Source organism: Styela clava, chromosome 13 (genome assembly GCF_964204865.1).
Source record: "Styela clava chromosome 13, kaStyClav1.hap1.2, whole genome shotgun sequence".
NCBI lineage: Eukaryota > Metazoa > Chordata > Ascidiacea > Stolidobranchia > Styelidae > Styela > Styela clava.
Genome location: NC_135262.1, coordinates 207,968 through 233,376, shown reverse-complemented (window position 1 = coordinate 233,376; position 25,409 = coordinate 207,968). Strand labels below are relative to the sequence as shown.

Here is a 25,409-nt window from a genome sequence, read left to right as displayed (position 1 = left end):
GTACTCCCAGGCGGTCACCCATGCAAGTTCATCATGACCTTGCTCGAACTTCCGATCTAGACGTGTACAGGTGCAAATAAGGTAGCCTGGTTTCAGACAACGACTATTTATATTCAATCAGCGGTGTTTAACAGTAGGGACCAGCGAAGCGTAACGTCAATTCAGAATTGAACTTTGTGCCCGAATTCACACAAAGTGGGAGTGAGAGAACTCTGGTTAAGCACCTCTGTGGTATTTGGTATATTCTACCTTAATAGGGATTCAGTAACAAAATAAAAAGCTGTTACCCACATATACTTAGGTTGTCTTCCATGTTTCTTCTTCGGTTCTTGGTTAAAAACCCCCAAACTTTATCCCAGATCAAAGTGGGAGTAAGAGAACGGTTAGGAACCTCTGTGTTATTTACTACCTGGGTAAGGATTTATTGACAGGGTGAAAGGCTGTTACCCCCCATTAACTTAGGTTGTCTTCCCTGGTTCTTGGTTAAAAACCCCTGTATTATTGAGAAGTAGCAAATGGGCAAGAAGCTATTGCCCCTCTATATCTGACATGAGCAAACTACGGCCTACGAGCCAAATCTGGCCCGCCTGATGCTGCCACAACCAAACTGAACCCAAATTTTTAAATGTTTTAGCTAGAGGAATTTGTTACAATTGCGATTTAATTTAGTTTTGGCATGAGGCTTATTGTAACCCACTTTTGCTTTTGTAACACTGTAAATAAAATTATGTTCATAAAATCTTACATGGCCTGCCAGTCTAGGTGGTCAACATTTTTGGTCCCTGGTGCACAAGACCTGCCCACCTCTGCTCCATATGATTAGGTAATCGTACCAATCACGCTTCCTTGCCAAATACTTATATATTTCATCTCCTTTCAGCTAAGCCTCAGTCAGGCATCAGTCTCTCCTCACCGAGTTGGATCAAACGCTCAGCCACACCTGGAACATATACAACCTGCTAACAAACTGATGTCACAATCAAGAATTATGACATCACAATCTAGGGAGTTACCAAGGCAACATGAAAGTGCAGTCAATCAAGCTCCGCCACCATTAAGAAATATACAAGCACAGAACGCTTCGCAAGCAGCTTTAAGCCAAGAAATGCTAATGGCGAGACATTTATCCCCCACGGCCCCAGGCCGCAGCCCCCCGGGTTTCCATCAAAATTTGGGGGGTAACGTTTTTTCAAATATTTTATTATCACCCACGAATAACCCTGGGATAATACAGACGCATCGTGGGACAGCGTACTCCCCAGCGATGGGTCATATTCCTCAAATGGGGGTGAATCACCGACAACCAAATATGCAAATGACTACTCATACTGAGATCACAACAGATCGGAATACGAGTTGTGCGAATCCTTCATCTATGACTACCGGACGTAATGTCAGTAGGGATTTACAATCACCACAGAGACCTACGACAACTGGTGAGTGAATGTTTTCTGGATAATTTTAGTTTATCACTGTTGTGCCATCTCGTTCAAGCATCCTTGTGACAACGGCTACATACGAATCTGAAGTTCTGAATCCTATTTTATTTACATAGGTATTCAAATAGCGGGAATTTCCCGCCACATTGCTAGATTAAAATTTAAGCAAAATTGTAAATGTGTTACTGTATTCGTATTTGAATGGAAATGTCCGGGAATTTCGACAATAATTTTTCAACCTTGAACTGTTTAAAATCATATGATCCCTAACTACTGATATACTATATTAGGACTCGCATTGTTTGCTTCAAAAGCGAACTGGTGAGATACAAAAAATATGTGAAACAGTGTTGAATGACTGTTAATGTAACAGTGCCGAGTGTACTGAAATATACTCGCTGAGAATTAATCAGATACAGGGCCACTGCACTTCCTTGGGCTCGCGTTAATCATTGTTGTGAATTATTACATTTTAACTCTACCAATTGTAATCAAGTATGTGTTAGCGTGTTCATTTCATGTGAGCAAGATTCTTAATATAAAGTTGCCGTAATCACGATCTTGTAATTACCGGTAGTAACATAAAAAAATCCATTTATTATTACAAAATATTTATTTTCTGTTCTTAATTTCTTACCGGTATATATCTACCCATACCTGGGGCCCACTCAATCTGCGTTTGCGCAATGCCCTGCAATAGTTAGGTCGGAAAAGTATTCAAATATTTTGATTCGGGATTCTGAATTGCCCAGACCTGCATTTGAGATTAGTGAACAGCTGATATTTCTCATCTGGAAATTGTTATTTTAAGCGACTAAACTCAAATATTGAGTGGGTGGAATAATAACTTTTGTTTATTTATTTTATGACGTTGATGTCTCTTGTGTATGTGGGGTGATGAATTAGTCCTTGCCATGCTTGCACAGTAGTTTTAAATATTTTGCAATAATTGTAGGTATTACGCAATAAAATTATGCAATAACTGTGAATATTGCGCAATAATTATACCCTTATGTAGTATGTGCTTTTGGTTTGGGTTTCCTATTCAAGAGTCTGCAAACAAACACAATTGCAATTCAACTATGATCGATATAAGTCATGTTTTGATTGTCTGAAGAAGTCTGTCTTTATGTGACGAAATAGTTAATAGAATAGTTTTGTGTTCATTAAAAGTTCCATTCGACCTGACATTTCACCCGAAATTTTGCTTTTTTATTCTGATTTATGGGAACAATTTTTATAACATACGGAAACACTTAGTTCTATTTCGCTTGTGTACTGATCATTTCAGCAAACCAGGTGCTTTTGTTTTTATACCGGAACCTGTGACTTTGTCTATATATTTGAGCATTTGCTCTCTTATTTCCTGGAAATCTTACTCCATATTATAATGAAGGCAATCATTGCCGAGTCATGATGACTAATAGCTTATGCCATTTATTGTTTTAATAACACCAAGGCTGTAAGGCAACCAAGTCAGATATGTCGAGGGCAAATCAAGCACAAAATGAATCTTTGTATATTCTGGTTCTTCATACTACTGTAGCTTCTATTTATTGGTGTCTGCTTGTACTGAGCCTTTGTTTGAGTGATGATTCATCACATAAAAATGTATGATCACTACCGTCTATATTCAAGGTCAATTGTAAATAAAGCACAGTTGTTAGCAAAACAATGTAAATTTGCTGACATTTTGAATTTCATCTGGATCTTTACCATATGTCCTGACAAATTTTTTCTGACCAGAAATTCGAAACGTCTAATAATAATAAATTACATCGTTTTGCTAACACTGGTTGCGCTTTATTTATCTTTGTCATGAATATACCTTATGCCAATCATACACTATGAAGCCAGCGTTGGGAGAAATGTGACTCTCATAATTATGTGTTTTATACAAGGATATCCAAAACAAATTGACTAGTTACATCGATTGAAAATTAATTATTTTTGATATTTTAATTTCTTGGTTTTAGAAATAATTTAGTTTTACTTGAAAATCATCATTTTCAAAAATTTAATCCATTCACCCAACAGAATCACTGTTTGTCTCAAATTTTCTTCATTTCATTGAATAAGCATTGATTTCTCTGTGTTGTGTTGAACCAACGCTTCATCAACAATCCTTGCCCATCACCTCGTGTTATAAATTGAGCAGCCAATACAGAATTGTTTATCGGTATAAATTAATGTTTTATTGAACACAAGCAATACTTAACATAAGCAGATCAGTTGTTACCACAAATAACAGATTGTCAACCACCATGCTGTGCTGTCATTGGTCAGTTGAAGAGTGGAAAATAGAATTAAAGCACAGTTATCCCAGGATCACCTGGATAAAATGTAATTAGAACACACAGTTAACAGTTAACTCGAATAACTCCTGATACTTCAAAAAATATGAGCTCTCCACCTATGTCTGCCTGTATGGGGCCTTGTATTAAGTGAAAGTTCGATGTATAAAACCATCCATCTTGATTTCCAGGGACAATCATCAACACGAATGTCCATGTGAAACGACAAACATCATCCGTGAATTCCTGTACGGCTCCCGTGATTATCAGCGACAGTGACGATGATGATGAACAACCAACCACCTCAACAGGGGGAGAAAAGAAAGGTAAAACAAGATTTTAGTTTCATATTTGGCGCTCCCGAAGTGTGTGTATCAATATGGAAGTAAATAATTTTGTTCGCCTACTTTACATTAAGTTGTGTAAAGGGACTGAAACCTTTGGACAGGGGGTATATTCACTTGGCTAACACAGACAGTCCCAGAACTCGTAATAGAACTAAAATAAGGAAAATCAGAATAATATTATGGCCTAACTCTAACCTCGTACACTTACTCAGGGGGTACCTTTTATTCAGGGTGACAGATGTCTATAAGATAGCTTAATAATATAAATGGGCCCCCTTTTCAATTACAAATTCAAAATCGTGCGCAACTGTTGATGTGCTGAGACCAGAAAAGATATCAAGTATGCCAAGCTGAAATATCTATTGACTTTTTATTAATATAATTTTAATAAGTAAATTTCTTTTAGTGCCCCTTGAGGTGTAACAATCTGCCTTTCTCATTTCATTGGTTCTACGCTACGATTTGTGGTAAAAGAAAAGGTTCAGATCATACAACAATCTTTTTATGTTACTTTAATAATATCAGTGGGTTCCACAAGTACTTTCTGAGCGAGTCAGTGGTCACATCTGCTAGGGTTCTCAACCTTTTTTCTCTCGCGGTGTGCAACTCCTTTTGTGCAACTCCTGTTGCACAAAAAATTCGTTAGCTTTCTCATGGCAGGGTAAAACTACAAGAAAACAAAAAAGTCTCCATGCAAAATTAATAAACACTTCCATAATAATTTTTAATATTGTTTGTGGCCACCTGAAAATGTCTATGTGGCCCAGCAGTGGGCCACTAGTTTAGATCAGGTGTAGCTAGCACTTTTGCTCAGACCGAAGTATTTCGAAAAGCTAGTTCTAAAATTAATATTTTAATCTGAATTTTTTCAACTTTTGCAACAGTCAGGGAACAAACGCCGTCATTGCCTGCAAAGCAAGATTTCACCAGGGTTGTCATTGACGATGATATAGAGATCACAGGAATGAGAGCAGCTGAAATCATGTCTCACATGAGATCGGATTGCCCAATTCACCAGTTCAAGTAAGTTTGTGAGAAATTGTTTCATGTGAGAATGTGATGCTCAATTCCCTACGGTGAGATGTTTCATGAAATTATGTCTCATATGAGATCAAGCTGCCCAATTCACCAGTTTGGGTAACTTCACGAGAACTTGTGTACTCAATTCACTATTTTTGTGAGAATATTCAGTGAAATCATGTTTCACATTTTTTGTGAGATTTTTGATAAAATTATGTCTCATATGAGATCAAACGGCATACAAACAGAGTAATGTTGTACAAGCATTTACTGATACCTAGGGAACTATTATTATTAGAACGATCAGAACCGATTCAGCGTTACCTACTCAAATTATTACATCCTGCGTAAGATGGCAAGCATGGCTTATAAACCATAGGTTGTGTTCAGTGCTCTACCAATTAGCACCCACTAGTATAATTGCGGTTTTCATTGGTTCTAAAACGCTGCGGGACATTGACAATTTTTTGAAGAGCTATGAAGAGCGTGAAGCTATTAAATATATTTGTTTGGATTATTACATGTCAAAACCTTCCATTTATTTCAATATTCACTTTCCATCCACATATTTTCAATGTTACCATCTGGTATTTGTAGCTTATTGTTAGCTAGTTATTTTTGAGATGAGGCGCGAGACTTGACAAATTCTAAAAACGTGGCTTGAAATGTTTGAGAGCCCCTGCAATGAAGGCAGTATAGAAACTTGTTGAAATAAAGCAAACTCACAATATTTCGCAAATGGTGTTATCTCTAAACCATAGAGTTGCCAATAATGATAAATAAATCAATTATTAATAAGTAATAATCTAATTCTGAGCCACGCTGTGGTGTAGTTAGACAACCTGCCCTATGAGAGTTGGGAGAAATTCTCATCCCGGTATTTGAAGAATTCTACGAGTTTTCTTGATTGGCAGTTCATTGCAGTTTCTGTGCTCTCAGAAATATTTCAGTTATTCCAATAATTTGAAAAATTTAGGCAATCCTCCCCAAAATGGTCAATGTTATATAAGCATCGCAAAAAAATGAGTAAATTTACTACTTTATAACAGTCTTTGTTCAGTTTGAAAATTTAGGAAAAACCGTCCCAAAATGGTCTGTGTTATATTATAGGCATTGTTGTAGATTGCCAAAATGAGTAATTTACTACTTTATAACAGTCTTTGTTTAGTTTAATAAACAATTAGGAAAACCCTTCCCAGCAATATCACATATTATGTGGGCATTTGTCTATTCTAATAGTGTCAAGCGATGGCAACCTAATTTGGAATCATTGGCTAGCCAATTGGCATGATTGCCCAGACTCAGTAATCAAGTATTCCAAATACATTTCATATAAACATACCAATATGAAGGTAACTATTTTTGTTCGCCTATTATACATCAAGTTGTGTAAAGTGACCGAAACCTATGGGCAGGGGATATATTCACTTGGCTAACATGACAGTCCTCGAACTCGTAATAGAACTGAAATAAGAAAAATTGGAATAACTTTATGGCCTAACCTGGTACACACACTACTAATATTGTAGTGTCAAGCAGGGATGGCCAATTCGAATAAAGTATTCGAATGTATTCGAATATCTCGTCATTCGAATATCGGAATTAGCGTTCATAAGAATATCGGATATTTGTGTGACGTCACACATTTTCGACGCCGCTCTCAAGACGTTTTCGTTGAATGAAAACATTCTCGATAAAAACTTGCACGTGATTGTTTTCATCACTCATCAGCGTAACGTGTTATTTAGGCCGTAAACGCCTTTACGTTTGTGTTATTTTCTCTAAAACGAAAATTTTCCACAAATTTGTTCCGCGATAACGAAGACAATTATTTTATTTTTGTACGCGCACGAAATTGTGAATCTGGTAAATACGTTCATCGGCGGCGAGTTTCTAAAAACAACGCAACTTTTTGATTGAAAAGCGACAACTTAAAATACTGAAAATAAAACCGTAAACAATTAAGTTTTATTGAGGCCCGCGAAAATTTAAAAAACGCTTTTCTAGGAAGTGAAAATCGCAAAATTTCGTGTGCCTCTGGCACACATTATGTTTGGTCGGCGTTTAGAAACATATCGTCACGAATTGAGGGCGGTATTTGCCTGATTATCCATTACTTTAAATTGCCGTCGAATATTTTCAAAGTATATTTAATCAATTTTATTTTGATGAAATAAATTTCACTCGGAGATGTTACAGAAGATTTACGGATTTTTCGAACGGTTTTATCTAAAAATAATCAGAGTGGCAGCATTTCGGTTGAGCGGAGACACTGTTAACAAGTACATCTAAATATTTGCCGAATTCGCAAAATACGGATCAAAACATTATTTAATCGGGCAGTTTACCACACGTTTTTATTTTTATGACCGCGGATTGCAATGGTATATAAGAGTGGTGAGGATTTTATTTTGTCGACGCAACCGCAGGTTAAATTGAAGACAATTAAATTAATAATAAGGCAAGGCATTTTAAATATGCCCGTATCGGTCACGAATTCATCACTTTGCACAACAGAAAAATATATTGTTATATTATTTGTTGTAAAAGTCGACTCTTTTAACAGATGGCATAATCGCGGCGATGAATATGTATTTTCAATTTACTGCTAAACTTTATATTTATATTCATTGTATGAAATGAATTATACTCTGCACTTAACGGAGATTTTTCTAATGGCGATAACGAGTTGGCAAGATTGCAAAAATACGTATTAAAATTAAATACATCAGGCAGTTTATCTCGTACTTTGAGGTCACAGATCGCCGTGGACCGAATAGTAATGTTTTTTTTGGACGTAAGAAGCAACCGCGAGTTACGTTGGACACATTAAATTAATATATAAAGATATTTTAGAAACTCGTAGTTGTCATAGATTGAATATTTTACGTAACAGAATGATCATCATACGCTGAAAAGACGGCTCTTTTAATTAACAAGCGCGGAATCGCGGTGGGTTTTACCAGAGTTACTTTGGGTGTTACAGGCGGCAATGGGAATTTCCGATTTCGAAAATCCTGGCTGCGCGGCTGGAAGTGGTGGTCATTTATCCTCTACTAATTTATTTCTAATTTCAAACACAACAATATGTTACACATAATGACAATATGGTTCACATAAATTAATATACATATATACTGGTAGGTAGTAGAATACTCTATGCTTAAATCTTCGAATTTTTAAGGGCATAATGGATTTTCGATTGTTGTTGCTTGTTTCAGTTGCCTGTATTTATTACTCTCAGAAAATATACACAATTATCTGAATACAAGTAGTATTTTTGTCAACAGACTTGACTATTATCATAATATCATGGTACCAATGATAGAAAGCGTCAGACAACTTCTTGGCTATCTTTTCATATGGTCATTTGTACAAATGAATAATTTTGATAAACTGACTGTGTCACAAGTTGCTATTATTTTTTATTGATAGCTATAAACTATCAATTACTTTGTGTACATATACTGTTGGTTTGTGACTTTATTCTGATATTTCTATTGAAGCTTATTTCCTAATTTACTGGGTTTTAATAAACTAAACAAAAATGTGTTATTTTTGATTTTAGAATGTATTCGGAATTCCAGATTCGAAAACATTATTTTAGAATGTATTCGGAATAGTTCAGTATTCGGAAATGGCCATCCCTGGTGTCAAGCCACCTATGTTTGGGTTATTTAATAGAGAAATCTGTAGAAATCATTGTTAATTAAAAGAAAATGAATTTGGCAATTTTGACTAGTTTTATTTAACATTATTTTGATCGGTTTCTCGCCAAAGGCCTATAATACATGATCATAGCGTTGGCTAATATACCTGCCCAATAAATCGCCACCTATTTTTGAGATCTTTGTGCTGGCCCAAGTACATGCATTGCCAATCTAAGTAACTCACAATTCTGAATACATTCTGAAATTATGATATTGGACGTGTGGGAACATTTTGTATGAAATATGGGAACATTTTCATATGACATATGGGAACACTTTATTTGAAATAGGGATGCTTTTCATATGACATTCAGCCTCCATAAATTTAAAGATTGATCTCTTGTTCGTTTGCAGGCGCGTCGACAACGTAGATGTCGGCCCTCAAGAACAGAATGCTTCCAAGTGTATCAAATGCTTTTGTTATGTCTGTGATAAAGTAGCAACAGAGGTGAGTGACTTTGTTCATGTAGATGAATTCATCTATGAGTAGGAAGAGTACTGACAGTGGAGCAGGGGTAATCCCCGTGCCAAAACAAAATTTAATCGCAATCTCAACAAATTCCTTGAGCTATTTTTTAGCTAAAATTTGGTTTTAGTTTGGTTTTGGCAGCATCAGGCGAGCCAGATTAAATCATCCAATGGGTCGTATTTGGCCCGCGAGTCGTAGTTTGCCCATGTCAGCAGTAGATTTCCGAATTTCTCATGAACAAGGTTCTGATCCCGCAAATAAAAGTAGAACGCGAACTTATATAAGAGTTGCAACCTACGCTGCCAATTTCTGAGAACCTGTTCAAAGTAGAGATGTACCAATGTATCAGAATTGGTAATATCGGCCAAGCTGATATTTCCGTTATATTTAGCTTTTTAGTTGCATAGGTATCGTTTTATCGTAATATAGGCGTTTTGAAATATCTGTATCGACGCTTTTTCGTCGGTGTCGGTGACAAAAGTGATACATCTTCAGTTCAAAGTCCATTGTCCAAGTGATTAAATAAATACTATTGGAGTCACTTGGCTAGTCACCGAGCTCGTAATAGGACTAAAATAAGAAAATTTGGAATAAAATTATGGCCTAACCCTAACCTGGTACACATACTACATTCCGTGTCCTCCATTGGGGTTCACATACTACAGGAGTACCAAAAAATCTAAAGCTAGAATCACTTACTTGGTCACCACGCTCACCTTAGAGTGACAGCAGTGTGAAGGTGGGCGTGCTCATGTTGAAAGGTGGGCGTGCTCTTATTGTTCAGCACATTAGGTTATCTGAAAACATCATTTATTGGACCACACACTATGAGAGTTGCATAACACAGAATAGTAGTTTCATAATGAAATCAATTCTATGCTGAACCTATCAATTCACATATTCAATATGGATAGGCTAGTTAATTCATTTCCCACATTAGTGGTTTTCAACCTTTTCGGCGAAGCCCAAAAACAATCCCTCGTGTTTGTCTATTGTCTAAACCAGGGCTACTCGACTATTTTTACCAAAGATCCGTATACAAAACTAACTTCAAAATTACTGCGATCTGCGGTAAAAGTGCACTTCTTTGGTCGGCAAATGAATATTCCCTAATCCAGATAGCGCTATTCGCATTTTTTAATATGGCATTAAAGTTCTTTTCATACATAGTCAGGTGCAAATATGAGTGAATGATGAAATGTCCTTGAAAAACGAGGAAGTCATCCAGGAATAAAGAGTTAGGTGCGGTCTGAAACGAAAAAAATATTAGGTATTAGGTACGAAACGAATACTCGAAAGGTCCGATTAGCCCTGGTATACACTATAAGTAAAAGCAATACTAATAATGGCAGAAGAAAATGATCATTAAAGTGTAGCCAGTTTAATAATAACAAGCATATAATAATATAGCCGTGACATGGGCAAACTACAGGCCATTGTCCAAATCTGACCAGGTGGGTATTTCAATCTGGCCCTCCTGATGCTGCCACAACCAGGGGCGGACACCCGGGGGGGGGGGGGGGTAGGCGATCCAAGTTCGCCCCCCCCCCCAAAATTATGGAAAGTGTCCGTCTCTGGCCACAACCAAACTAAAACTAACTTTGATGTTTTAGATGAAAAAAAGACTCTAATACCTTTGTTGAGATTGCGAATAAATTTGTTTTCACATTTGTAACACTGTAAATATTGTTCAAAGAATGTAACTTTTATGTCACACTTACATGACCTGCCAGTCTACGTGGGCTAAATATTTGGCCCCTGGTTCAAAAGCCTCGCCCACCCTTGATATAGACTCTCGGATTTGAATGGAATTTGCGGAACACTGTACTGGCAGAACCAGAGGGTGCCGTGGAACCTTGTTTAATAAAACGAATCCTGTTTTATACGTTAACAATGATCGTGGCAAAAATGGGTAACGTCCGCCGCAGCTGACGACTGCCGTTACATTGCCAATTAAATGCTTCATATAACAAACCTTTATTAGACTGAACAATGTCAGAGTTTCATAACTCAGCAGTTGCATAACACAATTATTTCTGTAATGATTCAACGAATCAGTAATCAGTAATTTAATTTTTCTCCAGAAAAAAAAAACTTTATGCAAATAAATATAATAAAGGAACTTAAATATGGCATTTTAGGGCTAAAGGAATCGCGAGAAACCAAAAATGGTTAACGAGCAGAGACACCTGTAACAAAGTCTAGCTGATTCTAATTATAGAATGTAATCATATTAGTATAACAATGATAAATGCTATGCATGCTTGGCAGATTTAATGAAGGATATACTAATGAATTCTATCTTCGGAAGGTATTCATATTGGTGCATTACAAAATTCTGTGATAAAAATTGGTAACTATGCGTCACACACACTACTACGAGCATAATACAATCAATTTTATAATGATATCCTTTAACAAGTGACATATTGAGATTGGAACCAAGTGTACTTGTGTTACATTTTGATGTTTTGAGAAAATCACATTTTTCCAATAGTTTGGTTCCAACAGCCAAATTTAACAATTGCTGTGAGAAAATATCAGAATCAAAACTAAAACAGGTTCATCTGGAACCCAGACCAGAAGATAGCTTGCTGTCCCTGTGAACAGAATATCAATAAAGTCCGTTTCTGCATTCTTTTAATAGTTTGGTTCTAATAGACAAATCTAACAATGGCAATGAGGCAATATCTTATATTAAAACTAAAACAGGTACAGCTTTAAAACCAGGTCCCTGGTCCATAATGACAGTTCTGAAAAATGTGCCATAAGCTACTTTGGTGGTTTGAATGTGGCGATATTTAATGAAGGATAGGATTATTCTATTAGAAATTCATTGATGTGTTGTACTGTTGACTATTATCTTTTACAGTGATAATGCAGCCTATTGAAAACTCCCATACTTAAGTTTTTATTTAGTCCTTTTTTTTTTTTATTCCTGATAATGGTCGAAGCTGAGCAATTCATTACTTTTTGAAATAATGTTTTACGATAAAGGTAAAATGAAGAGAGTGTAACTTGGGTCATGTCTAACAGACATATTATTTGCAACTTTGGTAATGCACAGTAGGAATAGATTGCGTAATTTAAGTTGTAATCGAAAATTCACTCAATTCTCCTGCATTCAGTATTAAATATAGTGCAATCATCTGTGCAATCATAAAATATGCTAATCTAAAAAATATGGAAAAACTCTTTGGAACTACAATAATCTTCAAGGATGTCTTTTAATATTTTGCGGTTATTAAATTTAACATGAATTGATTTTCTGTTAACTCTCTAACCTAAAATTTGGAGACATTATTCAGACATACTATGAAATATATTTTCTGTAAACACTGGAAATTTTGAAGTTTTGTATACGAACTAATATTATGAACTTTAGGCCTCAAAACATCAGATGCCAACATCAAAAAAGTTCATTTTCCAATTAAAACTATTCTAAATTATTCATAAAAGCAAGAAATTTTGAATGTATTCAATTCACGCACTTAGTATTGAATGTACCGGGTAACCTAGAAAATTAGAACCCATCAATTTACTAATTAAATCTACAAGAAAGAGGTCTCCAGTGTCTAGGAGTGGTAATTTAGAACATATTCTATACATATAATTTTTTGTGAAAAGCAAGATACTGGAACTTTCGGGCACAATCATACACAAACAGAAGTTCAAGTGTTAAATCAATTTTATTCACCCTGTAGATTTCAGATAATAAAAGCACACAAAACAGGAAATGGAACGACATCATTTCCTTTATACCACATAGACCTGTGAGAGGCAGACGTTCAGTTTTAATAAAATATGAATGGGTTGGATCAAAGTCACCTATACTAGGTCACGGGCAAAGGACTTTACCAGATACCTTTTGTGATGACTACATTCATTTAAGAGTGAATTGACTGTAATTTTGTTAATTATTTTACTGTAATGGATTTATTTTCCTACTTCCGTTTGTTGGTTTCTCATTGCTAAATGGGTACTCTCGTAGTGTTTGTACCAGTAATTTTATTCTCATTTTCCTTATTTTGGTTCTATCACGAGTTTGGGGACTGTTAGCCAAGTGAATATACCCCTTGCTCATAGGTTTCAGTCCCTTTATATTAGTACACACACTTCCGGAACCTCGCTGGATGTCGCAAATGAAAACAACTGATGGAAATATTTTATAGGCAAAACTAGGTATTTTTATAGAAGAACCAAAAGTGTCAAGGGTCTTTTGAAGCCGGCATGGCATGTTTGTTGCAAGAATAAACCTAAATATAGTTTTGTCAGTGATTGCTTGTCACCGGCACCAGGGCCAGTGCTGGTAGAAAATTTGTATGGACCTAAATATATGTGTTTTATCTCTCCACAGGTTGACTACATACATCATAGCTAGGGATGTCCGTATCCGAATACTAAACTATTCTAGAATGCTTCTGAAAAAACATTTCGAATATCGTTTAAACTAAATTACTAGAACCAAAATAATACTTCACAAGTGTTTCAGTAACTTTATTTCCCAACATAAGTGGGTGAAATGAACATGTGACATAGTCTGTCAAACTAAACTGATGCGAATCACTGGAGCATTCTCTGAAAAAGTTATTTCTCTGAATTAAAGAAAACATACTGTTGCCATCACAAGCTTCTAATCAGCGCTGGGAAGCTGATTCTTAATCACAGTGGCTTTGGCTACAGCTCCAGGGACCACAGTTCCTTTTTAGAGCTCCTGAAGTATGTGCATGGCTCACAACCTGAACCCTAAAGTGGTACACATAATAATGTTCATGTTGTGCAGCACAGTGCCGTATGACTGTACTAGTACCGTAGCCTACTGGCACAGATAAACTCCGATTCCATTAGGCTACTGGTACGGTAGCCTACTGCTGCACTGCTATTCAACCAAACGACACCGTACCCACCTTTACCTTTAAAACTTCCACCGTGCGTTATGCAGTTATGATAAACTCGCAATAGAAAACTAATCACTTCCATAACAGAGATACCGGTTGCCTGCACCGTCAACATCAGATTGTCGGCAATAATCGCACAAGTCTGGACATGCCCAGACATGCCCGTTTCGTCACGCTTGATAGAAAGCAGAGGTCACTATGGTTCACGCGATTCAGCACTTACTAACGTACTTTGAAAAAAAAAATACCGAAAAAGATCGTGCGCGACGTCGCAAGTTTTATACATGTTAAATTACGATTAACCGAAATTGGAAAAAACTATTCGAATACAGCTCTAAACGAAAACGGAAACGATAAGGACATCCCTAATCATAGCCTTAAGATTGTTAGGGATTGTGTGTGGTTCATCAATACTCCTTCCTCGTCTTGCAGAAGACATTGCTTTGACCACATTTATATAAAAAATTTATGAAATTATAAATGATCCTTGTCTATTTCAGTGCAAATCCTGGACAACGACAACATTCCCGCACTGCAATGCACACTCGAGGGCGAGCTGTTGGAAAGCTCGGAGAAATACGAAAAAGAGTCCGCTGATGTTGAGATTGGCTTCGGAAGAAGTCACCCAGGAGATGGAGCAAGCTGGTATGTTGATTCGGTCGCCAATAGTTTTTACTTTGGGTTAGATAGGCTTGACGTTGTGGCGCATCATGCGTTAGGAACATGTTCGCCACTGCATCTCTGATTCTGAGTGGGTTTGCAGATTCGAATCCATGTGCGAGACGATTGCTGGACTCCTCGCACCGTAGGGTGGTTCATGTAACCAATGGTCGGTTACGACTCCCGCTACCATTAAGTCCATGCATCTGAAAACAAATAACTGGCTAACCAATCCCATGCCCGACATGGACTGGTAACCGTATGAGATGCCGTGGCTTGCCATATGATCGAGTCATCCTATCGGCTTTCCTCTCACCTGAGATCAATATGTATTTCCATCCTAGATTCTTGTTCGAGTCCACCCAGACTGCTGGCTGATGCTGGAATGTACATATTGATATATTTCCTATTCTGTTGGAATAAATCCTAAATATTCGAAACGAATTTATTTAACCGAAAAGTATTGCGCAATTGTTCAACATAAATAATAAGTGAGCAGGCTGGTATGCACCAGTTATCTTAGGAAGGCCTGAGATATTTCCATGAGTCACTATTATCAGAGACTTGTGATATTTTTATTTCTCATACAGCATATTGGCAGAAAAAACATCGGAGAAATGATTCTATGTCCAATAAACAAAATCAGACACCTGATCAACCTATATATCTAATCCACCTCACAAGGAAATACACATATGATTAATAAAACAATAAAAGGTTTAATGAAGTGACTCAAGCAGGTCTAATTTATATGACTCAGTCTCAAATATTTCTGAACAAAATTACTCAAAAGATACGAGACTTGCCACGTCAATTGTATTATTATTAATTACGTATTGTACTGGAGTTTTATTTGTATAGCCCCGTGGTTCTCAAAGTGGGCGTCGTTTCAATTTTGCCAGAGCGTCGCAAAACTTTTCTCTTTTTGTGGAATTGTACCTGCGGTGCATAGAAAAGTCGAAATTCTTGTTTGAATCACACTTGAGAAATGGAGATGACAATATATTAACCTGATTCAGACGCCCAATCGAGCCCAATTTTGAATACATTTTTATTAATGTCATACGACCCCCAAAATTTACCCAATATACAATAATTACATACCATTGGAAAGGTATTTTAGAGTACTATACGCTAGATGTCACTGGAGGACCGTAAACTAAAACACCTCTTTCAAGAGGTCTCTCGTAACGTCAAAAAATAACAAAAATATTTACACTCTCTCATTCTATCAGCTGTTGGACGTCTACAGCTATTGTAAAGCTGAAATGTAACTATACAGTTGACTGCACATTGGTTTTCTCTTTCATATGATACCAAACGCTTTTCCATAGCGCGCGTTGTTCAAGCGTTTTGGAAATTTTCCGTTTGAGAAGTCACCACATCGAATCAGGCCAGGCTAAGCTTGATAGATCGATCGGTTGTTTGTTTGTGCTTTATCGCGTTGAAAGCTTTTGTGAGTCATAATAAAACATTTATTATGAATCATAAAAGCTTATAATCGTCAGACAAGGAGAATTTGCGAGATAAAACGCCTAACTTTTTTTCGGTGAGGCAGCTGCGATCAAACGACTCGATATTTTTATAATTTCCTGACGTTGTGAGATGTCCACTCTCCTATGTTATGTAGCATATAAAATGACCTTCAAAATAAGACCTTATCATACTAGCTTTTGTTATTGGTTAGCGCGCAACGCCAAGGTTTATGGAATCATTTTCTTGTTGTGCGACGTTTTTATATCGCAGCGGGAAGTACACGCGTGATATGTAAGCGAAATTTTATCACTTCTAAATGTCATATAAGGTTCATTCTCATATCGTTGTGTGGGGAATAAGATTTCCTTTCAAGCAAGACCATAACAAACATTCCAGACCTCATGGTATACACACAGCATTGCAAAACGTCTGAAACGTCGCGCATGCGTCAAACCGGGAGGATTAGGTTAATTATTGTAACGATCAATCTTATCCATATGTGACCTCACTAATGTCGCGGGTCATTTAATGCTGTTTCAATTATGACATCACAAACACTGAGTCGGGTCAGCTCGAGCCATGCATGTCATTCATTTCTAATCCTTTCATGAACATGGGCATATCGAGCAATGTTGAGCGACGTTCAGCACATTGTCTACGCGTTGATTCGAATGATTTAATATTGACACCACGGCAGTTCTCTTCAGGCATAATTTTAATGGAACTCATTGCAAAAAAGGTCTTTTATTAAACGGTATCAAGACGTTTTTTACGGGGAGTCGCAACTTGATCATATTTTTCTGAGGGCGTCGCAATACCGAGAAGTGTGAGAACTTCTGGTATCGCCCATTTCATGTTCTACTATAACGCAGCAGTCCTAAACTGCTGTTATACTTGTTGGAGGTACATGTCGCACATCTGTGTCTTAGGCCAGTAAGTTCTTGAACATGTATTCCATCTCTGTTATACTATTTGATTATTATGCAGATATTGTTACATTTTTGAGGCAAATAAACATACATACATACATACATACATACATACATATAAGAAGATTTTGATTGATTTTTTATTTTTACAATTTCAAGAAATTTGAAGAAGCTTATTTTTATACCTGACCATCAGATTTTAAATGATTTTATCAACGAATTTTTGACTCAAAATATTCTGAATTCTTTAAATTTATTTTCTGCATCAAATATCACCAGTTTCAATTCGATTCTTATATTCGTTCCATCTTCAGAATCAGCCATGTGAGATCAACAAATCCTCAAGAATAAGATTTACATATTTATTCCGGGGAAAACAAAAGAACCACGGCTTGTTGTCCGGTTGCCATTCCATGTCGGATATGAGATTAGTTAGTTATTTGTTTTCGGAAACATGGACTTGACGGTGGAGGAAGCCATGACTGACCAGCGGTTACGCAAACCACCCTACGCGGTGAGGAGCCCAACGATCCTCTTGCACATGATTAACCCTGCATGGGATTCGAACCTGCGAACCCATGCAGGGTGATCAGAGGTGCGGTGGTGAGCGTTTTCCTAATGCTTGGCACGATGTGCTACAGCCGAGCCCAAATGAAGACACATGAAAGGTAATATATCATACTCTGTTCTTTTTCCAGGTGAGATAGCAATGCAGTACATGATCACAATCCGCGAGTCGTACATCACGTATCGTGCCGGTACACCGTGCGAGTACAACGCCGTGCCATGCAATTGTTCGTGTCATAAACTATCTAGAGCTAATGAACCATGTCATCAATGCAAAGTCGTTCACGATATGAAGAAGAAATTCAAGTAAGTTTTGGGAAGAGGGAAGTTGCATTGTGGTTAGAAATATTGACTTATGGGTAGAAATATTGCTTGAGGTATTTCAATTTGAAAAATAATCATATTTGCTCAGTTTGGTTTGTCGTTTGTTGTGTTTAACAGATTAATATCGAATTGTGGGTTCGAGGAAATTTGCATTGTGGGGTGGGAAGTATTGCTTTGTGGGCAAGAATCTTTGCATTGTTGGAGGGAATATTGCATTGTAGATGTGAAGTATTGCATTGTGGGTTGGAAGTATTGCATTGTGGGTTGCAAATATTGCATTGTGGGTTGGAGATATTGCATTGTGGGTTGGAGATATTGCATTGTGGGTTGCAAATATTGCATTGTGGGTTTGAAGTATTCATTGCATTGTGGGTGGGGAATATTGCATTGTGGGTGGGAAGTATTGCATTGTGGGTGGGAAGTATTGCATTGTGGGTGGGAAGTATTGCATTGTGGGTGGGAAGTATTGCATTGTGGGTGGGAAGTATTGCATTGTGGGTGGGAAGTATTGCATTGTGGGTGGGAAGTATTGCATTGTGGGTGGGAAGTATTGCATTGTGGGTTGGAAGTATTGCATTGTGGGTTGGAAGTATTGCATTGTGGGTGGGAAGTATTGCATTGTGGGCGGGAAGTATTGCATTGTGGGTGGGAAGTTTTGCATTGTGGGTTGGAAGTTTTGCATTGTGGGTTGGAAGTTTTGCATTGTGGGTAGGAAGAATTGCATCGTGGGTAGGAAGTGTTTATTGCATTGTGGGTGAGAAAAGTATTGCATTTTTTGAAAGAGATCTTATTGACTTGCATCAAAGCCGGGATAGCTGTGAAAAACTACTCTATGCAGCATAAAATAATGTTCCTAACCATCTTTTTATTACAGTTACGAACCGGTCCGAGAGACAGCTCTGGGAATAATCCGAGAAATTCAGTCGAAATATTCCCAGAGTCGTCCAGAGATGGCCTTGATCACGCTCGAAGCTGTTTTATCTGAGTTGTGTTCACAGAGACCTGCGGACTTTAACCATTCATCGTAAGTTTGATGTTAAATTTGCTTCATACCTGTATTTTGACACCTAACAGGTTATTTTAATCGCGAAAGAATTCTGTCATACCAAACTATTCTGGTACATATGAATATAGGGTTCATCCTTTATTCTCGCATTCATCCCGTTATAATTCCAAAAGTCAAAGTTCCCGCTTCAACTGTGTAGGTATACTGCTTTGCCAGTGAACTATGAAGAAGGGCGAAAGGCTGCACCTGCTCAACTTTAGCCGCGAAGATCAAATTTACAACCTCTTATTTAGTCCATTCAGGCTTCTAGCATTTATATCTCATGATCGCAGTGAACTTGACTGCGAATGACAGTGACACGTCTAGATTTTACCTACAATTGCTTTTTTATGCAAGTTCTCTCAAAACAAGTTCCCAAACCTTCAATTAAAAGTGGAAAGAGTAACTATAGAAGAGTAGGCTGGCTAGATAAGAGCTTTTACATGCAAGTTTTCCCAAAATTAATTCCTAAACATAAACTGCTAACAATACTATGTAGGCTAACCTTCCAAGATTATTAGCGGCACAATAACTGTGCTTTTTTAACTAAACATTTATTTTCATTCTAGGCGAACTCCCTCCAATCCTGACATCCGCTGTCAATGCAACTTCCCGAACATCATAGAGGAACACATAGAGAAAGAATTGGTTGAGATTCTGACAAGATTCGAGGTTTCGCAGCCGTTACGAACCAACCTCATACAATGTGTTGAAGAAGCAATAAGACCACTGCAGTTGAAAGACACCATGAAAAAGTAATTTTTTTTTTTATCTTTGAAGGATAATCTGTGCAACTGAGTTTGACTTTTAGTTTGTCTACATTCAGAGATGGCCAATTTGAATAGCATAGGGGTGAATACTGTATGCTTGTCTCTTTTCTTAGAAGCAAGAAAAACACTAATTCGAATATTATCACACATTCCTTTGTATTTGTAGCTGCTTTACAATGATAATATTATTAAGTTTAATTCCTAAGTCCATGGTTTTTAGAAAAGTGAGTAAATATGTGAGGAATTTTAGAATGTATTCGAAAATCCAGAATCGAAAATGTTTTTTAGTCAAAGATTGGAAATAGTCAAATATACGGTTATGGTCCTCCTTAAAGCTCCTTAAAGAAGAATCGTAAAGATTTCGATACTTTTATAAATACTTTTAAAAAATAGTATTTCCTCACATATCAGTGCCTATTTATGCATCCTTGTTTGGAATGGAAGTAGCGGAAATGCATAAAAACAGGATAACTAGTCTTCTATTACCATATTCAACACTAACCCGTTTGAAAGGATGTGTTTCCCTTTATGAATAAGCTATTTCTTCTTCCCTTTTCACGCTCTAAATTAAAATTTTGGAGTTTTCCTGCCCTTGAGCTATCTGCCCATTCATTACAATCATTGATCTTTAGATCGGTAAGTATGTTGATAGGTATTTGTCTGTTTGTCTGTTAGATGCACGCGATATCTCACGAAGGCGTGGTTGAATCTGCACCAAATTTTGCATGTGCATTCATCATATCTCGGACTAGAAGCCTATTGATTTTGGATGAATTATGTCGTATAATTAGCGAGGTATTAATTAATTAGTGATGGGACACACGGTGTCACTATAGAGTCATGAATCAAAACTGCAGTTTCGATCGATAAGTCTTCGGTCTCCGACCGATATTCTTGTTATCTAATTGCCAAACACTGAGACGTCTTTATCATGTAACCAACTGTTTTTACCGTCTGGAATATTAACTGGATAACTATTCCTGCATCTGACTTTTAATGAATAAGATATAATAGTGGTTCACGATCCTGTCAACCGTCTCTGTATAAGTATAAGTTTATTTCGACTCAGCTTTTGACTTTATTTAAGCATCTCAGGCGATAAAATGATTTATAAAAACAAATAAATTGAAACTATGAAATCAGAAGAGCAAACAAAACCTTGGATAAGGTTTGAATAATACAGAATATGAGATGGAATGTTTTGCCAAGAAGAAGCGGTACATGTTCACTCACCCATAAATCTGGAACCTTTATTTCACAGATTCCTTGGAATGCGACACTGGGACAACCTACTACTTCGAGCTGTTCTGACCGGAGCCAATACTACGGGGAGTAAAGGAAGAGAGGTTCTACGAGAAACTGCTGACGTCATTAAAATGAGGGTGGAGAAGTTAGATAGAGATAAGAGGTGGGTTTGCTGGGTGTAAGGGGGGTTTGCTGGGTGTAAAAGTAGGTGGCTTAGTGTTTAGAGCAGGGAAGGGCAAGGTTTCTGCATCATGTGCTAAAAATTTTGCCACCTAGATTTTCCATGTAATTGTGACGTAAAAAGTTACATTTTATGAACAATATTTACAGTGTTACAAAAGCAAAAGCGGAAAACAATAAACCTCGTGACAAAACTAAATTTAATTGCAATCTCAACAAATTCCTTGAGCTGTTTTTAGCTAAAACATCAAAATTTGGTTTTAGTTTGGTTGTGGCAGCATCAGGCGGGCCAGATCGAATTACCCAACGGGTCGGATTTGGCCCGCGGGCCGAGGTTTGCCCATGTCAGGGCTAGAGCATTGAATAACCAACTATATTGATATGACATCGTTAAACACCGTGCGCTCAAACTCTATGGCTGCTATATCACCCGGAACATTGTCGGCAATCTTAAAACGAAAATGATTTCGTTATTTTGAAAACCTGTGTATCCGTGAACCCAGGCTTGGAAACACCTTGTTTAAAATGCATACTCAGCAAATGTCCATGACCGAATGTTCTCTAGAACTGTCATGGGCTCAAGCCAAACCTTACTCTTGCACTGTTTCATTGTGCATACCGTATTGGCTCGTTTTGTAGGCCGGGCCCATATTTTTTCAGCCAAACTCACTAACCGGGCCCTTATTCAGGCACGGGCGCTTGTTATTTTTAAAGTAAATGCTATCAATGCTATCTGTTATGTAATTGGACGCCCAAGGCGTGAGTGTTATCTACCAGCGCTTAAAATTCAACAGCGTTGTGACAAAAGCGCTTCTTATTTCAAATTGTTCTCCACCACTGAATAATCAGCTTTTACCGGCCCTCATTTTTTTTATGTTCTGTTCAAAAGGGCCCTTATTTAAGATCGGGCGGTAAAAGGAGCATTTACGGTACTTGCATTGAATCTTAGTCCCCTATTCCATATCTTTCTTGAAATTTTAGGTCCATCTTATTCATAGGCTTTTCTTTCCCTCAATAAATATGAAATTCTTATCCTAGTCAGCCTCTCCCCAGTGTCTCTATATGAAGCATGAGTACTCTTTCTCTCCAGTTCCCTAATCCATATTTTACTTTCACAGGTATCACAGCATCCTGCGATACATCAAAGTCGTCAAATTATTTCAAAATCAGAGTTCCGGGATTTCAGGAACTCAGATTGTGTGAGTTGCATTGTATTTGCATTGGGTCAGAATCAATATTTGTGATCTCTCACAAAGAATCCATTTCACCTGTATCAAAATGCTTATCACTTCTTATTAACAGGGCTGTGAGGCTTGAAAAAATTCACGCTGGTCGTAAAATCAACTCTCAATAAAGGTTATTACACCAGATTCCTGCTCTAAATTCGATCCTGTGATATATTGGTAATCCCGTAGTATGTGTACCAGGTTATGGTTAGGCCATTTGGCCAGCGGGCCGCAGGTCTACCCCTGGTCTACCAATTAACTGGAGTAAGACAATAGCCTTACAAAGAAAGAAACAATGTTGCCAGAAATTCACCATTTTTAACTTTTTATATTTCTTCAGGTCCTATATGGAGCAATGGATGTTATTGTACAAAGCCAAGCAAGGACTTTTCAAGGACGTTGCTTTCCGGTTGACTGAGTTTGCGGCCAACGAACATCGCGGATGCATTCTATCCACTTTGCCTCCTGAGTTTCTCATCAAACTGCTAGATGTCCTCGCTGGATATGACATCTCACCTGATACGAGACTGGATGCTTTCGATCCTGCAGGTAGGCTGTTAGAGATTGTGTCCTGAAATTTCGCCGCCTATGAAAAATCGCAAGAGCATTTTACTGTAAAACAAGTACTTGTGATTAAAACAGTTAGTTTATAGGGTTAGGGTATGCTCTTAAATAACGAATCTTTTAAATAAGGCGATTTATCCTAGAACCGTTAAAGATAGTACTAGTGGAAACGACTGAAAACCTTCGAGTTTCCTAGCTCTGACTGTACCTGGATATGCTATAGAACAGTGATCACCAAAGTGTGGGTCGCGACCCCAAGTGGGGTCGCCTTAAATATTTCTGGGGTCGCCGGGTGTCCGGCGTTGTCTTTTCTTTTATTATGTGTGTGATGTCTCGGCTTAACGCTAGATACTTCAAACACAAGAATGAATAACAAGCACGCGGACAGGTAATATCAAGGAGCAATTACGATAAATCAATTATGACATCATAATCACAAATCTAGTCCCTGTGAAAAACAGCGATTTATGACGCAAATACACAACAGTGTGCAGTTTGCACTGTTAAGCTGAATATGTATGTATGTTTATTTGCCTCAAAAATGTAACAGTATCTGCATAATAGTTAAACAGTAACAGTAAAACATGGAGCATTATTACGATGACACACTATTTCCGACAGATAAACAAGATTGGATAATTGATCCTTTTTCTGTTACTAATTTTCCCGAACTACCTCTTCAAGTTATGGAAGAGTTGACAGAAATGACTTGTGAACCTGTGAACCGGAATTCTTTCAATTATTTTAAAGAAAAACATCCGAAACTGTCAGCGAACATATTCTTTTGGGTTTCATTGCATTCAACATATTCCACTCTGTAGGTCTACATATATAACTTGGGGTCACGAGTGCTCATCATACGTAATAATTTTTCAAAAAGGGGTCGTGTCTCAAAAAGTTTGAAGACCACTGCTATAGAACATGGGTTCTCAAACTTTTGGTGTTATGGAGCCTGTGAAAAGGTCGGCTATTATTTTTGAAACACAATATATTTATGAAAATAGAAACAAAAAACACATTGTTACTTACCGGTTAATGTGCCTGAGTAAATTAAATTTACTTTATTTAATGACTCATGAAATATGGCATTATCTCTTGCAAGTTATTGATGATGTCACATTTGTTGCCTTGTTGCCACATTTCGACAATACCTCTGTCAAATTTTATTAATGTCGTTATTGCCTCTCCGGACAGTTACAAAATTAGCTAAGTCAGCGTAAACAAATGAGTAAACGAATAGCTCACGAAGCCCTGGGGCTTGGAGAACCTTTCCTATAGAATACTGTTCCGTGGGAAAGATGATTAACACAAGCAGGTCTTTTTATGATCCCGTACACAAGCACCCATGTGCGGAGCGCATTGCTAACCCAGTTAGTTTCACGGTGGGATAGTTGAGATTATGCTATGGATAAGATTTTTCATAGTTATCCCTAGAAAGAGTAAAGTCGACAAGATGCCTTAATTATTGGAAAACAAGCTATACTTTCATGAACTATTTTTGTAATTTGCACTTGATAACAAAGCTCGATATTGGAAGCTACATGGAAAGATGATACATAGTTTTGATGGGTTTGACTCGGAACTTCTCGATCTGTTATGTCAACATAGTTGATCCATCTCTAATCCAGTGGTGCCCAATTTTTTTCTTTTGGGTCCTGCTTTCACTGCTCAAAAATTCTGTGTTTTTTTATGCAAGTGAAAAACCACATAAAAAAACAATCATTCCTTCCACAATAATGGGGACTTTCAATAATTAAAATAAAAATTACAACTCTGTAACAAAATCAGTATCATCATTCATTGCCATACCAATCAAAATTAACTACAGTGACACCAATGAAACTCTAGAGCAGTTTTATTAGGTTTTTGGCCCACGTGAAAGTGTTACTGTGGCCCAGTACAAGGTCATGGCCCACTGGTTGAGTCCAACTTCTCTAATAATTATCTCACCCCTATTCCTCTCTACATCAGGTTCTCGAGGTCCATACGAGATTAAAGGCAAAGATGCCGACGTACTACTGATGTTATTTGTGTTCATTGTCCAGCAGAATCCAGCGGCTGCCAATCATGTGCCGATATATCTATGGCTGGCCAAGTGGGTCAACAGGAGTAGACTGTCGCCATGTTTGGACCCCAACTTGATCAAGGTAAGAACGGGGGCTCTGTGCGATCACCGAACCCCAAGTCATTAAAAAACACGCAAATGCTTGTTGCTTGGAGGGCCTTGAGCCGTTAGTCAAGTCTCA

At 37.4% G+C, this 25,409-nt stretch overlaps 1 protein-coding gene across 1 annotated transcript in view; it reads left to right on the top strand.

Moving 5' to 3' along the window:
- Positions 1-25,409, top strand: part of LOC120333484 (uncharacterized) — a 43,860-nt gene that overhangs the window by 5,171 nt on the left and 13,280 nt on the right. The window contains exons 3-14 of the mRNA XM_039400913.2: positions 881-1,436; positions 3,925-4,059; positions 4,965-5,103; positions 9,165-9,258; positions 14,678-14,822; positions 17,941-18,115; positions 19,008-19,157; positions 19,748-19,933; positions 21,210-21,356; positions 22,492-22,572; positions 22,940-23,148; positions 25,135-25,310. Of these exons, the coding sequence (XP_039256847.2) occupies positions 881-1,436; positions 3,925-4,059; positions 4,965-5,103; positions 9,165-9,258; positions 14,678-14,822; positions 17,941-18,115; positions 19,008-19,157; positions 19,748-19,933; positions 21,210-21,356; positions 22,492-22,572; positions 22,940-23,148; positions 25,135-25,310 (2,193 nt within the window). The remainder of the gene's footprint in view (positions 1-880; positions 1,437-3,924; positions 4,060-4,964; positions 5,104-9,164; positions 9,259-14,677; positions 14,823-17,940; positions 18,116-19,007; positions 19,158-19,747; positions 19,934-21,209; positions 21,357-22,491; positions 22,573-22,939; positions 23,149-25,134; positions 25,311-25,409) is intronic.